General features: G+C 30.5%; 1 protein-coding gene across 3 annotated transcripts in view; it reads right to left on the bottom strand.

Moving 5' to 3' along the window:
• Nucleotides 1-19,683, bottom strand: part of Gasp (Chitin binding Peritrophin-A domain-containing protein Gasp) — a 39,595-nt gene that overhangs the window by 1,236 nt on the left and 18,676 nt on the right. The window contains exons 2-6 of one of the 3 annotated variants that reach the window (XR_015837599.1): nucleotides 14,503-14,712; nucleotides 13,377-13,565; nucleotides 10,667-11,032; nucleotides 10,227-10,560; nucleotides 8,193-8,414 (exon numbers count right to left, since the gene is read on the bottom strand). Coding sequence is in view for 2 of the 3 variants with exons in the window: in XM_088260650.1 (XP_088116776.1) it covers nucleotides 1,444-1,594; nucleotides 10,822-11,032; nucleotides 13,377-13,565; nucleotides 14,503-14,712 (761 nt within the window). In the remaining variant the exon portion in view is untranslated. Of the gene's footprint in view, nucleotides 1-656; nucleotides 1,595-8,192; nucleotides 8,415-10,226; nucleotides 10,561-10,666; nucleotides 11,033-13,376; nucleotides 13,566-14,502; nucleotides 14,713-19,683 lie in introns of those variants that run through there. The other 2 variants (XM_088260650.1, XM_088260651.1) reach the window with 2 other exon arrangements.

Here is a 19,683-nt window from a genome sequence, read left to right as displayed (position 1 = left end):
TGATTGTACAATTATTAAACCATTATTTAAATAATTAACCCATAAAATATTAAATTTCACTCTTTTATTTGTGTATGGTCTTGGTCCAATTACAAACAAATTAAACAAAGAAATAAACTAGCTTTTTCAAATCATCAAACTCTACCCTTTGCGGTCTGTACTTTATTTTTACCTATATTTAAGTTAAAGTAATTAATTTTTAAAATATATATTTACAAATAAGATAACATACACATAAATATTATTTATACATACCATTTTGCTACCGTAGGTTCTTTTTTATGTCAGTCATGCTAAGAAGAAGAATTATCGTGACAGTGTTACCACATTAAGACATCACCATATCCCACATTCAGTGCACATAAGAAAGCACACAAGTGTGAAAAAAGAAACATTGTAAAAAAAGAAAGTTTAAAAAAAGAGACTGAAAAAAGAAAAAGTAAAGAACATGTTGTGTTAATTTTTTTGTTTTAATTTTTATAATATATCATCACATTTTCACACATGTTTTTTGTATTAAAATATTGCAATATGAAGGATAAAAAATAAAACATCGTATATTTTTTATGTATTTTATTAACGCATTTTTTATAGTAAATACATTCACAGATTTAATTCATATCTCTAGCGTATCCTAAATTGTATAAAAAATGCACTTTTTGTCTGTTTTTTGTTTAGAATTAATTGATTTTTTCGTGACACTTAATTAAATTTGTATTTGAAATACAAAAATAAAACTATGAAAAAACATTTTGATAATCTCATGTTTATCTACCAAAAAATGGTCGAAACTGCGTGGATATTATTTTACAAAATACTAAGGCCACTGTTTTGTCAAAATCAGTCTAAGTTTGTTAGAAACAATAAATATTTCATTTGTAAACCCTTAAATAAAAACACAAAAACACCACGAAAATAAACAGCAAAACTTCAAGAAAAAACTGTGTATTTTTTTACATGTATAATGTTTTAAACTACTGTTGGTGTAAATTGAATTAAATCTCACCAACATAAGTGGTGTAAAACAAATCTGAAGGTGAGCTGAGCTGACTTGTATCACTTTACATCGTGGGTACAGAAATACAAAAATACTGGTATACACACCATTATAAGTGGTATAAAACCATTTTCTTCTTTATGTACCTTGACAGAAGTTTACAGCTGGATTTGTGGATACAAAAATTTAAAAAATACGAAAGTTCACACCATTTTTAGTGATGTAAAACCATGCAATATAAAAATATATTGTGTTTATTTAATACAGGTTAAAATGTATATAGTTGTTTTACACCACTTGTCGTTTTAAACATCAAACGTTACATCATCATAAGTGGTGTAAAATAAAGAAGCATAATTTTAACTTGTTTTCTTTCGAGTTTTGCAGTAAATTTCATGCGTTTTTGTGCTTGTTTCTTTAAATAAAAGCTAAATCTAATCCCCTATTTATTGGGCGTCCTGCGAAATCTTGTTGGGGCTCTGGGGACGGGGTTTGGAGGCTTTGTGCACTGGTTTGTTGGCCCCATCCTGGTTGAGTCCAGCGAGGAGTTCGCTCTTCCTGATGGCCTTCAGGTCCAAGTCTCCGTAATAGTCTTCGCTGTAATATTTATTTATTCGATTATAGTGGCTACTCCTTGTCTAAATCGTTAATTTGAACTGAACTGCCCACTGAATGAGCAATTTTACATTTCAATTGGATTTTATGCAAGTATTTCTTTCTTCGCTTGTATAATTATTATTTCAGTATTGAAAATATAATTGTTTACAATATTTTGACTGTGTTCAAATGTTGATTCACAAATCTGGATTTCTCCCCTAAGAAGCTATTTATATTAAGATCTCAGCATGGATGAAGAAAAATATGAAAAGTATGGTAGATATGTAATGCTGGAAGAATCATAAATACCCATATATTTCATAAGGATCTCTGCTAAATAAAAAACTAACTCAACTCAACTATAGATGGCACCGAGAATTAGCATATGAAATAAGGTGTAAATTAAAGGATATATACAAGTTCCAAAACTTGAGTAGTGTGGTTGTCAATCACGGGTAGAATGGTGTATGTTCCATGTGTGATCCCTTATAACAGTCTGGGTCTTGTTAATTCCTTGACTTCTATATTTTTCTTATCTATTTTGAGATGTTACAACACAAATATGTTAAAGCCTTTACATTTTCTAAAAACATCCCTAGATTTATTTAAACAATGCTATCTTTCTACAAAAAATAAAAATTTTATTCAATGGTCGATTACTTCATTAAATATCAATAAAATCATACTAATTTGGGTAAAATAAAGACAACTAACCAGATTTCTGACATAACTTCAACTCTCAAAAATATGGATAAGAAGGTACCTAGACTTTAATAAAAACAAACGCGTTGCGATTGAAATATGAAAAGTTATATATATATATATATATATATATATATATATATATATATATATATATATATATATATATATATATATATATATATATATATATATATATATATATATATATATATATATATATATATATATATATATATATATATATATATATATATATATATATATATATATATATATATATATATATTAAGTTCATTAAAAGTTTTTGATTTGTGCATGCAAACGTATATAAAGAACACATTCACATGCATTTACAAATATATATTCACACACCCATACATGTACACGAACACACACATACATGTTAAATATTCCTACATGAATCGACTATGTTTTCAAGTAATTATTTACGTATTTTTTCGTCCATCATTTTTTCTGTTTTCTCGAATTTCATATTAGATATTTTCACATTGGTATTACACAAAGCGAACGATAAATGATACAGAGATTTTTACTAATAAATTTGTTCATATAAACCAATTTCATATTAGATATTTTTAAAGATTTGTGCTCTATTGAAAAATTCTCTTAGTTTAAATAATCAACAAAGATATATTGAGTCTGAAAAATATTGTTATTTAATGCCTTGCATTTGTTTAATATTTTATTATCAGAAATAAATATAAACTATATTTAATCCAAATAAAAAAATCTTCATTAAAATTTTCATCTTTAACGTTCAATAAACACAAAAAAATAATAAACGGGAAAATATTGTTTTATAATGCACTATTAAAATTTTTTAAAAAACTTTATTTTTTTCAAATAAAATCTTCATTGAAACGCATTTTCACAAATGACATCACAGATTATCTGGTATTGTATTGACACAGATATGTGTGAACTGTGGGAGCATTGACGTGGTACAAAATCTCATGAATCACGATTTTTACGATCATTTTCGTAAGCCCTTCGATCTCCATAAATTAAAAGAGAAATTGACAATAAGAAACGCTAAATACGGCAACAAACGATAAATATGAGTGTTAGTCTCGAGAGAAATTCACTGCCTATTCTTTGTGAAATCCATTGGAGTATGTAATGGAGGCAAATGGAGCACGCGACAACAATCAATTTTAATACGTATCAAAGTACCAAACTTTCGCTTATACAACGCTTTCACCACGAATGTCATCTCGATACAAGTGGGAAATGCAACATTCATAACCCCTTCGCACCTGTTTGACTTAGGTTTGTATGTACACAATATTTCAGTATTGGGTTGTGGTCCTTTGGTTAGTGCTGTTGACTCTTGAGTCAGAGTTTCTGGGTTCGAACCGCCTCTACCTCAATTTGATAACTATTTTCAATTATGAGCCGCTTAGGCTCACAGAAATATGAATAAACTGAGGTATTTTTGTATATAATATAATTACAAATATTTGTAATTAAAAAACATAGTACGAATGTTTTGATTGTGTCCAAATCTTTGTTCAGATTTCTGGGTTTTGTCCATTTAGGACTTTATTTTTTTTACATTTTTACATCTCAATATAGACGAAGGCAAATATGGAAGTCTGGATATTTGCAAGGTTGGTTTAACCGATCACTTTATATATGTATACCATTCACCCATAGTCGACAACCTTTCAATTCAAACTATTTACTAAATTTGCTAAATACAAAGCTTACCCAAATCAACCATACATATAGTATGTACGTTAAACATTAAAATTTGAGTAGTGTGGTTGTCAATCATGGGTAGAATGATGGAATGATATTCTACCCATGATTGACAACCACATTACTCAAATTTCGCTAGTATAAACTCACTCACTCAACCAAAGAAGCTGCCGAGACTCACATATGAATTGAAGAATAAATTGTATATACAGCTTCCGGTCATATTAATATCTAAATATGATATATCACTAACATATGTTGGCATGTTGATACCATTTTCAAACATTAATCCTACTTGATGCTCCTTCAAAATCATTCAAACTTGTACACAGTCAATCATCTGGTTAGTTGCCACATACAAAATTATATTTTAAATACACATTTAAAAATATTAACATATATAATAAATACATTTTTAAAACATAGAAAAAATAAAATACATAAGTACATTGGTAAAAAAATAATAAAATAAAATATTTAAAAACAAATCGTCCAAAGCGAAATAACTTGTCTACATAATGTGTGAAAATTTGTGATGATGAAAATGTTAGTATATCAAAGAACATAACATGACATGGAGTGTATCAATATCCAAATTTTTGTATTATTTTTGACAGATGTGTTAAATGTTACAGTTTGTTAGTGTTAGCAAAGAGTTAATTATTAGCATCAACTAGACAAAAATATATCTAGAATATTTTTAAGTAAAGACCACTCAATATTACTACTCAATCATTTTCCTCAAATTATTTCATTCTCTAATAAATAAATCTAATTAATTTTAAAAAATGTCGAATTTCAATCTGACATGATTCAAACGTAAATTGTTTATTTCATTAGTTGGAATTTTGATCGAATAATACGACAAGCAAATAAAAAGAGAAATAAAAAATTAGATAATTCAGGCTATATAACTCATTCGACAGAATTTCGGGATATTTTTTTGTTAAAATCAGGATGCTTTCTAGGTAAAATAGGGATACTATCGGAGTTATATGAAAAAAGCGAATGAATATAGAAACAAAAAGCAATCCAATGCTAACATGCACAAATGAATATTACAGCAATAAAATATCTATATTACTTTCTTAGTTGACATGACCGTTAGTTATTTAGCTAATTTTACTAACTAACCATCATGCCGCTTCCCCATGGGTAGGCAAAGAGGTTAGAATGCCACATCACTTTTTATTTGCGAAAAACTTCGTCTTTTTTTAATTCATATATCTCCTCAAGCATACCCTCCGATTATTCTGACTCCTGAACTGTTCTCTTTTAAGTATTTGAAATACTTATTCATGTCAAGTTTTTTTCAGTTTTCCTTGTTTGAATGTATGTATGTTAATGTATGTGCATTAATTTCACGTGTCCATCTATCTCAATACACCTTACTAACTTTGATCGATAGTTCTTATCTCAGCTTTGCATTCATTCCTAATTTCACCACACAAACATCTATCATACATTGTTTTAGCATTCATCTGAGCGATTGCATTTTGACTACATACATTTGATTGTAATTTTTTTTTCTTTTATGATATACTAGATACACCATTCGAATATCTATCATGCATCGCTTTGGCGCCCATTCTTCTTAAGGATCGCATTTTACCTGCATTCAGTTAAATTTTATATTTTTATTGCCAGCTCTTCGCTTTACTTGCATACATTTAGGCTTGTACTAGGACTCTAATATGCACTGCTGGTTTAGATTCCGCAGTTAGGCTTCAAATATTTTTTCGATGTTTGTAATGACTGTTAGAGATCAATAAACTTATAAATAACTACTGCAAACATCGACCTCGTTCTAAATATTTTTATCACATACATTCTCAACGTATTAGTGACCAAATTGATACATATGAGACAACACTGTATCATATTAGTATACATATGTATCTCAATATGTTATCAATCATAAATTTCAACGACTCGGATACGGATATTTGGCTCAGTCGATATCTTTCACCGCTCAAATTTAGGTGGAGTATTTTTATTAATATAATTATTGAACTACTTCTACTTACGACAAATGCTCTAACCATTATATTATGGAGGCTAATGAAAGCTTTGGATACTTTAGCTTTCAATTATATTGAAAAGTTTAATTGATAAATAGTGCTCTTTATAACAGGAGTAAGTATAAATTTCATTTCTAAACAATCTTCTGATAAGCATTGTACAAAAAACGAGGCAAACACGCATCATCATACAATATCCTTACGTCATATGTTAATTCATAAATGATACAAAAAATATAAACATCCTTGATAAACAATGGTCTAAAGTTCAATTGATAATTCTGTATGGAAGAATGTCCCTGAATGATAGAAAATGGTATCAAAAATTTAAATAATGAAATCTTACATAAATATTTCATTGTGTTTTTAAGAAAACAATTAAACCAGTGCGATGGTTATCATTTTGGCGATTGTTTGATAGGCGAAAAAAAGGCTTCCGTTTAGCGATTTTTATCAATTGAAATGGCCAATAATAAATATCCAATTAACGCTGTCATTTAATTCAGATGAATGAACGGGAAATAAACGATGCATGAAGTTACTAACAATGCGAAAAATGCATGCTTAATTAGGTTCTAGGTTGGTCCAGTGGCGAATTGCATATAAACATCTTGTGAAATCTATGGATAATAGTTGGGTGCAATATTGGCGAACGCAAATTGCATGGGTCATCGGATAAGTTCCCTATTCAATGTAGGGTATCAGAGGGTTTCTTATTGGCCTCCATACTGAAGCACTGGAATTTATAGGCGATGTAAAGCTTTCAAAAAGAAAGAAAAAAATATTATTATGATCTATGGAGAGATATCTAGGAGTTGAATTTGAAAATGTGGTTGTCAATCATGGCTAGAATAGTGAATGTTGCACGTGTGTTACTTAATCAGTGATCACTTAATCAACCCGTGACAAGAGATAATCTTGTGCGAGTGTGTTAAGATGTCGAATGCCAAAAAAATTATTCATAATTTTTACTTATTATTTATAACCCTTATCCGCACCCAATGGTGCATAGGGCACTGCATTAAATTGACGCAGTGTTATCTTGATCATTTCTTGCATGAAGGCAATGTGATCACTCTTGCGCTTCAGGAACCAGTCCAGGGTGATTTTTTTAATTTTACAGTGTAAAATCACTGTAAAATTAAAAAATCACCCTAAAATAGATTTTTCATTTTACAGTGTAATATCACTAATATTTGTTTTCACCCCCTCCCCCTGGGAATCGAACCCGAGACCTTCAGCACGGTAGCTAAACACGCTGACCATTGCACCACGGAGGCGGACAAAATAATTTTTACAGTATTTGAAAATGTTGCGAAATGCATCAAAATACGTGCCTCAATAGGTTAGGAAAAAAATACTGCTATTTTCCATGTAAAACTTTAATTAAAAATTCTTAATTTTCGTTGAGATGTCAATAAACGAAATATCGGTATATTTTTTTGCAATTTATTCAGTTATGCGATTACGCCACATAAAAAATCACTTCTATTTTCAAAGATACAACGCTAAAATGCCGAATACTTTTCTTAATGTCAAGGATATCTAGTTTGTTCGATAAATAACGTTCCTCGGTCACTTGGTCAAGAGCCGTTCGCCGATACTTATGCGAAAAAAATACCAAAATCATGAATAATATATCATTTCGCATAAATTTGCGGTTGTTATGCCAAATTAACAAGAAGGAAATGTGTTTCATAATATGAGCGTTCGCAGAAAGGAGATAATCTCGTGTCCTTGATAAGAAGTATTCAAATAAAACGACATTCCTATAACCGTAAAAGGATACGAGTATAATTTAATAACAACCTGTGAATAATTTACCGTTTTTTTATAAATGAGTAAATTATCTGAAGGCCATTTGATAATTTTACCATTAATAAAATATACTCGTCACAAAATTTGCATCATTTTAAAAATATTTCTTTTGGTGCGAAATTTTATGGTTGACTGGTTTTATTATATCCGCCTTCGTAGTGTAGTGATTAGTGCGTTTTGCGACCTTGCTGGAGGTTCGAGGTTCGATTTCCAGGGGGTCGAAATAAACGAAATTGATTTTTCAATCCAATATTTATTTAGTGTCACCTATACTATAATTATGTCAATGATCTATAGATATATATATTTTTTGAAACTTAATTTTACCTATCATAGGTAAGAAAATCAACAATCAAAAAAAATCTTATAGATAAGACTTGTAAATAAAAATGCAACCTTGTGTCAAAATTTCAAAGCAATCGTTGAACAATTTGAGGAGATTTGAGAATTGGAATAAACATTTATTTGTATTTTTATTTGTATAGACTTTTATAACGCGGCTCAGTTATGAAAAGTATTTGTTAATTTAATTGATTGTAATTATTATTTTTCTTCTTCAAACCCTTACCCAATGGTGCATAGGGCACTGCATCATATAAACACAAGGTAATCTTGATCGTTAACACACGAAGGAAAGGTGATCAGCCCTCCGCTTCAGGTACCCGTCCAGGGTAATATTGAGTAAATATAAGAGAGAAAAAATTACTTATATTTATTCGACTCCACTCCGGGAAACGCACCCGGGACCTCCAGTACGGTAGCCCAGCGTTCTGACAATTACGCTAAGAAGGTGGACTTAATGTAATTATTACAACCTTAATAATTTCAAATACCACCTTTTCTTTTTTCCTTTCCCAAACTTGCAAATTTCTGATTTATTTATCTACAATTCTATTTCCTTGCAAACATTGTGCATATTCATTTATTATCTATTTTAATTGCAATTACCACCGTACGTAATTAAATTAACGAGATCACTTTCAATATTATGCATGTTATACAATATGTGCATATAACTAATTTTATGCGTTTAGCTATACGAAAGATAATATTTTATTAGAAAATTCTGAAAGTTATCTAATGAAAATAAATTAGATTAATTTGATGGAAAGAGAGAGTAAACACAATTATTTTTATGGCTATTTGAGGAAATTTTAAGATAAGGCTTAACCAGGAAACAAGTGATTGCTTAAGTTAATTGTTATCAATAATTAAAGCAAATAATTTGTTATTTTCCATTTACAATATAATGCAAATTAAATTGGCTATATATGCTTCACAAATTTTTCAACTCATGGTGCTACTATGCGTCATACTTCCAAATCTATCGAATAATTACTCGCATATGAAAGAAATCCAAGTGTGTGAAATCGTTGTAGGACAGAATTAAAAATTAAGGCATTGAAAAGGAATGTATAGGTGAACTAGGGATTATTGAAAGATAATGAAAAGTTATTTAAGGTAGTACAGACATATGGAGCGAGTGGATAACGAGGGAATGACTAAGAAATTATATTTGGAGAATAGAACGAGGTCAGACAAAAAAGATTTGGCTCGACCGGATCAATCAGAACTCAAAATATGTGTGTGCAAATAAATGAATACATATTTATTAATTTATTTGCAATGCTTGTATTCGTGAAAGCACTTCCATTATGCCAACCAAAGCGAAAACACAATTAAATCATTTGATTCTACAAAAAAATAATAATCATTATTTAAAAAGTTTAGATATTTTTTCCTTTTTTACAGAACGTTAAAAGTTAGAATTATTTAAAATGAATTTTATTCATTTATTGTAGTTTTTCATGGCACTCTTTAGTACACAGCTTTCAGTATAAGGTCCTTTCAAATTCCACCAGCAATTTCAATCCTGAACAGATTTCATCCATCTCAACACACATACAAACATTTAAAATGACATAAATGAAAAAGGTTTGTATTTTCAAAGTCCGAAGATAAAAAAAATATTCAATGTTACTAGTTTTTTTTAGTTGGGTAGCTATCATAGTTTGTTATTTGGTGAATTAAAGTGAAAATACAATGTGTTAAAAGTCATGTGGTCATTTGATTATTGGTTTTCCTTTTTCACTACTTTTGAGTTCCATAAAAAAATGTTTTTATTAACACTCAAAACATTTTATGTTAATATTCTAAGATATCAAAAATATCTGAAAACTTTTATGAAATATTTCACTGAAAAACATTTTAGAAATAACAATTTTAAATTTATGAAATTTTATAATATAATGTGTCTTAAGGTTGACTGTTTCGTTTGAATATTTATTTTGTATAACCAAGACCTTGCCTTCGTGTATTTAACAGCATTACAAAACTGCATCGATGAGTTGCAGCGCCCTATACACCATTTGGTTAGAGGAAGAATACTGTATGTTGGTTGATTTTTACATGACCTTAATCAAGATAAAATGCAGACCATAAAAATTTGAGAACATTCGAAGTTAAAAAGAAAATTCAACCAATTATTAAGGTGGAACATAATAGTGTGATGCTTTTACTGGGCACCTTTTCTTCGTGTATTAAACGATCAATACAACACTAAATCTATGAGTTAAAGTAAAATAATAATAATTTGAGTGATTTTTACATGACCTTGGTCATGGTATTGACTTAAAAAAGCTGAGAACATGTAAAGTGAAAAAAAAATTAACCATTGAGGTGAAACTTGATAGTGTGATGCTATAACTAAAACGTCGATAAAAAAAATGAGAACATTCGAAGAAAAAAATAAAAATAAAATGAAAAAATGAATCAACCATTGAGGTGAAACTTGATGGTGTGATGCTGTTACTAAAACGACGATAAAACAAAATGAGAACATTTGAAGTGAAAAAGAAAAATCAAGCAATCATCGAGGTGTTATTGAACATGACAGTGTGATGTTATTGCCGAAGCCTGCCTCGCAGCCATGTTATGTTAGTCGATAGCGTTTCGGCTTACCATCCGGGAACATCCTCGGGGTCCTCGCAGTTTCCGGTTCCGTCGGAGTCTCCGATCTTGAACACGGTTCCGATGGGGCATCCGTACTCGCGGGCGACTCCCTCGAGGCAGATGTAGTACTTGCGGCAGTCCTCGGGATGGGCGTGGCGAGAGAAGGTGCCGGCGTTGGACACCTCACCAGGGGCGGGGCAGGCGAAACCGTTGGCTACTTCTGCAACAATAACAATGAAATAAACCTTTTGACTAGAGTGCATAACAAATAAAAAAACTGCTCTCCGATCACCAAACAGTCTAAGAGCAGTGGTCTCTAATTTATCCCAAAATCTACTTTTTCTTCTTCGGTGCGTATCATATAGTATATCTTAACGTTTACATTCACTTTAGAGTAATTGTCTTGAGCAGCTCTTAGCAATCTAATCTGCTTTTTGATCGTGAAGATTCACCTAAAAAGCTGTAATTTATTTCTAAACATGTCTTACAGATTTTTGTTGTTTTACCAAATTTCACTGTAGTGTCGGTTGAAACCTTTTGGAGTGTTTTTGTCTTTTAGATTTTTTTAAGATCCATATATTTTTTTTACATTTTAAATACTATTTCTACATACATTTTAAATACTATTATATCTCACACGATTTCCATAAACCCGTTAAATACTTTGTGTTTTAATTTTATTTTAATATTGAAACATGATTTTATATCATCATTTACAATAAATAATATGCTCAAAGCAATAGCATCAAACACTCTCCAAAAATAAAATAAAATCCTACAACAAATTTAAAACCTTGATACCGTTATTCTAACTAAAATGCATTCTGCTACAGATCGTTAATTTAATTGACTACATTTGTATGCATTTGATTCAAATGTTAAGGCTTCACAGAGTGCATTAACAAACTGAGCGGAGAACCAAAGTGACTTTCGGTGTTCGACTTAGAGTATATTGACCCCTATTGCAAATATAACCTTAACGATTCAATCGTCAGTGCGTTAAAGATCAAATTAGCCTTGAGATTAACTTAAGCGTTCAATTTGCGTTATTTAACGATTTTGCGTTAGTCAAAATGTGAACTTTAATTATGAATACAACAGAATCCGTTTTTTTATATTTCTGATAGTGTTTATACCCTGAATCTTCCTTGAAAGTTATCTAGAGGAAGACCGAGGAATTCATGGGTGATGAAGAAAGATAATATCATTCGAAGGCATGGCCTAGGTGACGTTGTCCAGGACAGAAGAACCTATAACCTGAGGACGAGGAGAGCTGACCCCAGCAGTCTACAAGGACAATAGGCTGGGATGTAGCCAGAAAGAAGAAGTGTTTATACCCTGCTTATAATATAAATACATGGTAAATACAAAATGAGATATTATTACATATTTACTAAAGTGTCTTCAAAGAAATATTGTATGGAAAAGAAAAAAAAGGTATAGCAGTGCAGTTCTGCAGCTCTTCTATCTAGTACGGAGTCCTGGTTACAATTCTAATGCATGAAAGTGAAGATTGGTGTCAGAAAAAGAAGAATGAAAGTAGACTTAAAGCACTTGAAAAACGATCCCTCAAACGATTATGCGACAAAATGATGTATTTTATTTGATATTTGTACTGGCATTTCTTGGTGGAACTGCATTTTATAGAATAAAATAACAACTATGCGGTTTTTTCCATATGAATTACATGAATCATGTGAATATCCATGTAGAAAATGCTACATGGTTCTGATTTTATTATAAAAAACGATATATGATAGATGTTTGAACGAATACGATGTTTAAATTTTAAAGAAGAACCATATGGTGCCTTTCAGGCGAATAACCGTCAAAACGAGGACCTATGGTACCAGATGAAATGTGATATATCGCTCACTCCTTTCAAGAACGTCATAAATCAAAAATCGACAATTTTCAGTTTTGTATGTTTTCGAAATGCCCAGAAAATGAACTATATCCCAGCAAAAACGGCATATTTTTAACTTAATATTTACCCGCTACAGGTATTGTGTAATATATATTTTTTTAATAAACTTAATATTTATCAAATTGAGAAAAAATCTTCAGGTTTTACCTAAAAAGATCTGTTGCACAGAAAAAAGCTCAATAAGTGACTTGATATTTATTTTAAAAATATTGTATTATATGTTTAAACTTTAAAAACCTTCTTCTGAAAAATCAAGTTTTTTTTTATTTATGACGTTCTTGAAAGGAGTGAGCAATATGTTACTGTAAATCTAGTATATCAGGCCATTATTCAGAATCTACAATATTAAGCCATTTTATTAATTGTTTTGGCATTAACTTTGTGGTAGGACATGTTACAATGATTAAAGAAAACACTTGTTTTAATACCACTTACTACATAATAACTTTAAATTATAACTGATTATTATTCAGACCTGAATGATGGAAGTTTAGCTTCTGAAACTAGTAGTCTTTAATAAAACTCAAGTGGTATAAAAACAAATAAGTGGTTTTCTTTAATCATATTAAGCCGTTGCTCAATTTCCTTTGTTTCAATTTCTGGTAAAACTTCGTCGTTTTTCGTCTAGTTTTCTTACCTTCGTTCTTGCACTCGGGAACCTGGTCGGCCCACATGCAGACCCTAGCTTCCCTGTCGTAGGCAAGTCCGGGAGAGCACTGGTACCTGGACGCTTCTCCGTTCCAGCAGTTCCAGAAGACGTCGCACTTGGCCTCGTCGGCGAAGACACCGTACAGGCGAGAGCAGTGATTTGTGGTGATTGGGGGTTCTGAGGGAAAAGGAAGAAAAAACAAATAAAGTTTTTTTTTCATTAATTCGATGTTCGAAAATGATGCGGAATGCATCGAAACATGTGTCACAGTAGATTTTAAGAAATAGTGGTATTTACTAAGTAAAACATTAATTAAAAATTAATATTTTTTTGATTATAAAAAAATGTATATAATATGTATGTAAGATGTAAATTTCCATACACCGTATGTGCTGAAATTTATTGATAGGAAACAAAAAAAAGTATTCAACTAGTAGTATCTTTGAGATATTAAAATATGTCTCAAGCGAAGTTCTAGTGATTCAAGAACAATGTTTCAAAATTGGTTCATATATATAGAACTTCCAAGAATTTGAGTAGTGTGGTTGTCAATTATGGGTAGAATTGGTGAATGTTACACGTGTGTAAAGTGGAACCTGTATAAATATGAACCAATTTTAAAACACTGTTTTTGAATCACTAGAACTTCACTAGAGACATCTATTGGTGAAATGAAAAGAAGCTTTTTAGTGAGCAAAAACTCTTTTATTAGAATGTGAGGTTCGAATCCAGCCTATGACGGTCGTCAGCCCGCTAAATGCCCAGACTTCCATATACTAGTTCATCTTTGATGAGATGTCAAAAAAAATATTCGAAAAATAACTCCTTCGTATTATTTCTTTAGTGTGTTTTTTTCGATCAACACGAGAAAAGGGCTTTTAAATATTTTTTCAGAATTTTAATACGTTCTATGTTTTTTTATATTTGTGGTAAGATTATTGAAATATTTGGCTTTCAAGTTCATATTTTTTTTGACATCTCATCAAAGATGAAGAATATGGTCTGGTCATTTACATTAAAAATAATATGAAAAATAACTCCTATAATTGTAGATAATCCAGATTTGTGAACATGTATTTGGACACTCAAAATGCTGTGTAAAATTTCCCCTTACCAAGTTCTGTTCGCTCTCCGCACTCGACGTTATGAAGGTAGTCGCAGTTCTCTGTCAGGAATTTGGAGTCGGTGGCATCGAAGGCCAGGCCGTTTCCGCAGGTCTTCAGCTCAGCAGCATTGTTGTCGCACTTCCAGTACTTGTCGCAGCTGGAGTGGTGGGGGTAGAAGCCGAAGTCATCGGGGCATTTGAAGCTCTCCTGGGCCACGACTATTGAAAAATAAAAGAAAAATTATAGACAGTGTATGAAAATATTATAGTCGATAATGGGAATATTGTAGGTGAGAAGCAAAAAAATATTGGAATTTTCATTTTTTTTTTAAATATAATATGTCATAACCACTTTCGAAAGATTAATACATAGATACAATTAAGTAACGTTAAGGATGTATATAATCTCTTTTAATCTATTTAAAATAAATTCTCTTTTCCTTTATTTTAAATTTCTAATTTTATCCCTATTCCTCTAAATATACACTTCTGACACTATTTTCAATTTAAATAAAAGTTATTTTTGATATTTTTCCAATTTCTGTTCCTAAAATTTTTGTTTTTTTAAATTTTAAAATAAAGTTTTTGTGTTTTGTGTATTCTCCACTTAACGTATGCGTGCGCAGCTTCATACTGTTTTTTTAGTAATTCCTAAAGTTGTTATTTGGGGTTGCTATGCAATGAATAATAAAAATAACATTTAGGATTTTACGGAGTGTGTGGAAGTTTTTGGTGAAAGAATTTTAATGTTTATAATGTTTTTGAATTAAAATAAACCCTGATAATGACAAAGTTCTTGTCGAAACCGGTAGGTTAAATCGTATCTTTAAAAAAAATGTGGTGAAAACAAAGTTAATTAATTTTATAAAATTTATAAAATGTCCCACAAAGTATCAGCGGAAAATATTCAAAAAATATTATTTATTTTTCTCTTCTATTCAAGCTTTATTATTTTTACTCCATTTTCCCTGAAACTCTATAGTATTCCTTTTCTTTCTATCTTTTCTAAAATATAATATATCTATCGACGATGCTAAAATTTATTTTTCATTTTTGATTAATCTGAATGCTTAGATATGAAGTAGTATCTGTAAATTAATTTTTAAGTTCAATTAGGCAAATTCGGTTGGTACTAGAAACAGAAGAAGACCGAAGAAATCTTGGCTTGATTAAGTACTTCAATTACTTAAACTTAAACAATTTTAACTTTATGTGGTCGGTTAGGAGTCGGAATAATTGGTGCATGAATGTGGAAGACAGATTTTTATTATTATTTTCTATGATTATTATCTCTGCCTATTCCTTCGGGATGCGGCGCGATGGTTACGTACTAAGTTAGTTTTAAATTTTTAAATTTAAAGTCGTGTATTTTTAGATTTTGATTGATTGTAACAAAATGTCGTAATAATATAAGTACTACGGCAATAATTATCTCGAAAGTAACAGGAGCGCATAGGAGCAGCAAAGCACGAAGAGTCGTGTCAGCGAGAACCATCTGTCTTTCGCGCGAAGGTCGTGAAAATGGAAGGCGTTTCGAGAACACCTTGCCTCGTCGTGTGCGTCCAAGAAATGGAAAGTGGATCTGATGCAAACCAGTTCTGCAGCGGCCAGAAGAAACCGCACTGGAATCGGTCCAAAATATCGGTGCGTACGAAATGTATTGCAGAGACTGTCTCAAAATTAACACTTAGTTTCAACGCCATAAAAATTAATGTTCGTAATTTTGCAAAACCTTATTAAAGGTGCAAATTACCAGTTTAATTATCGTTTTACATATATGCGTTATAATGATGTGTGTTCTTATATTTTAAAAGTACCCATTTATATGTGTATAATGGTATTTACATATGTATTTTTCACATTTGAAATTTACATTCATAGAAAACACTGCATTACATCCTTTTTTTAGTACCATCAATAAACAATGAAATCCCTCTCCAAGCACAAGAGCTTAGTCTTTTTTTTAGAGAGGCATAGAGTAAGTATTATAAGATATATTAAAGTATTTATGTAAACCATTTAAGCTTATTTACATTTGAGGTTATATTACCCTTTGTATGATTAATTATTGATTTTTTTAGCTTAATTTTATATACTGGCTTCTAAAAACTGCCAAAGTACCTACTTTCACAAAATCAAAAGAAAAATTAAATGAAATGAGACCGATATATCGCCTTATGAATTGACCAGATTCATCTATAAAGATCGATAAAAAAAATGCAAAAAAATGTATTCTTAAAATGTAAAATTTTTATTTTAAAGTTGCCTGAACTTTATATGAAACATGTATCATTCTTCCTTTTTTTATCAAGGAAAATGAAAGACTGAGCATCTTACAGGGCTAACGACCTGGCATTTGACTGGATTAAGCGATCATTTTAAACACTTGTGTAACGTTCACCATTCTGCCCATTATTGAACATCCATATTGCATCAATTCTTGAAACCTGTATAATGCAATGGTCTTAGATGTATTAAATGTATTAAAAATAAATATCAAGACACTCATTGAACTTTTTACTTTGCAACAGATCTTTTCAGGTAACATCTGAAGGTTTTTTCTCCATTTGAAAAATAAACATTTAAAAAATATATCAAACGATACCTTTGCTTCAAAATGCAAAAATAACTCTTTCTGCCCTATAGCGGGTAAATACTAAGTTAAAAATATTCTGTTTTTGCTGTGATATAGTACATTTTCTGGGCATTCCAAAAACATTCACAACTGAAAATTGACGATTTTTTTGTATATATTACGTTGTTGAAAGGAGTGAGCGGTATCTGGGTGAGATTCTTTCCGAATTATTCCTTATTATTTGTTATAAAAATAATCATTAAAATGATAATATTAATGTCGTTCAGATTTAGACAAAGATATGAGATTACTTAAGGCTTATTCTATTACAAATCTGTAGTTAGTTCGTTGCCTAATGAACGAGTTTGATAATAAAATGTAATATAAACTTCCGGAATAGTTTAGACCTACTTATTAGTAGTTATCTGATTGCGTCATCGTACTCTCAATTTCTACGTCTCTTGGGAAACGCAACATTCCAGATGTTTGTCTGGAAAAAGGTTAACTAATTCTTGATACCTCGTTGAAGGGCTTATTGCAAAATAAAAATAAAATACAGAAGTTCAATTTAACACTTTCCTTATCATTCATCGTCCACTTTATGTAATCCCACTTAAGTGAACGATGAATGATAATGAGAGTGTTATACTACCATACCACAAGGGAAACAATGTTTTTAATTTTCAAAATAAATTGAATTTAATTTGTTTGCAGTCAAAATACAAAAAAAGCCTAGCAGTGAAAGCAAACTAGCATAATGGGGTACTGGTATTCCTTCAATTCCATAGTATTTAATGATTTGATAAAGTTAAAATATGTACTATAAGTTAGGACACAACAGAGTTCTTGTTTCAACATTAATATATGGATGTGAAGCATGGAGTTGGCAAAATAAGGATGAAGGAAGACTGAACACAGTCGAAATTCAATCCCTCAGACGAATGAAGATCTATCATACATTGGAAAAAGGATGTATTATAGATGTTATGAAGGCAAAAGAAGGAATGAATGCAAGATTGAGATAAGCACTATCGATAAAAAATAAAAATAAAAAAGTAACAAGGTGGTTAGGAAGTGTAGAATGAATGAGTGATAAAATAACGATTCAACAAATTTTTGAGGCGAATTTAAAAAAAATAATCGAGTAAAAGTTGGCATGATCAAGTTTTTTCAAATACTTGAAAGTGATCAGGTCAATAGTAAAAGTATTTGCTGATAATGAGGAGATTCATTAATATTGAAGTAGTGAGAAAAATGTTTGCAAAAACGGAGTAGTGTGGCGTTCTATTATCTCTGCTTACCTCTACAGGGAAGTGGCGTGATGGTTGGTTTGTTAATTCATATAAATATTATTATTATCAACTAAGTAAAAGTTGTCCTCCGTAGTGTAATGGCCAGCACGCTCGGCTACCGTTCTGGAGGTCCCGGGTTCGATTCCCAGGGGGGTCAAATAAATAATTTATAATAAGTGATTTATTCACCCTAATATTTATTCAATATTACCCTGGACTGGTTCCTGAAGCGGAGGGCTGATCACTTTTCCTTCATATGTTAACGACCAAGATAACACTATGTTTATATGATGCAGTGCCCTATGCACCATTGGGGTGTGGATAAGGGTTTGAATGAAAAGTTAAATTTGTGATGAACGTACTTATTAATGTATATTTTTTAATGATCTAAAATCTTCTCTTCCAAATATTCCAGCCGCAACAGCTGTCACAAAACCTCCTTAAAATTTTCACATCCCTGATGACTTGTGGAAGATCATTACGTGAATCAATCTCAACATGGAAATGGAGGCTGAATAAATTCAATTAGATGTGTGTATTATTTAAACGGTGCGTGTTTGAGCGTTTAGCTTCGAGATACTGTTATATAACTAAGTCAGCTAAAGAATTTACGGAGCTGCTTACGCTTCGCGCCAGCCACACCTTGAATTTCACTTTTCATACAAAACTTGTCTGGAAACCGAACGCTATTATGTATGTTAATGAAATTTACCACCAGGACCGAATCCTTTTAGAAATAAATATATTTTAAAAATATATTTGTATCAATTTATTATTACTTATGTTTTTTTTAAGTAGTTTTATTTGGTATATACCACAATGTTTTAAAATCTATTTAATGCATTTCGCCTTTTTCACAAGAAAAAATGTATCAAAACAGCTTTTTAAATATAGCGGTATTTACTTATATAAAAAGTGGATAGATATTATTACTACAAAGTGACTGCCAAATCAATAAATGAAATTTTTTAAATCAGTAAGGTTAAACTACAAACTATTTGTTATTTTTTTTAATTGAACGGAATTAATTTATGGTTTAAAAATTAGTCTATCATATTAAATAATTAAGTGATAATATTTAGTTTACTTCACATTGGCAAAAGCAATATATTTTATATGCAAAGCCATTTTTTATTTAAAAAAGGTTAAAACAGACAAAATGTATCACAATACATTTTAAGAAATAGTGTTATTTTCTTAAATTAAAAACGGATAGATATTACTACTACAAAGCGACTGCCAAATCAATTAATGAAATTATTAAGCCAGTAAGGTTAAAAAATGCAAAATGTATCTCATGTTTTTTTCAGAAATAATGGTATT

Source organism: Brachycentrus maculatus, unplaced genomic scaffold (genome assembly GCF_059751285.1).
Source record: "Brachycentrus maculatus isolate JH-2025_06_01 unplaced genomic scaffold, ASM5975128v1 h1tg000139l, whole genome shotgun sequence".
Classification (NCBI taxonomy): Eukaryota; Metazoa; Arthropoda; class Insecta; order Trichoptera; family Brachycentridae; genus Brachycentrus; species Brachycentrus maculatus.
This window is presented reverse-complemented; position numbering and strand designations above follow the sequence as displayed.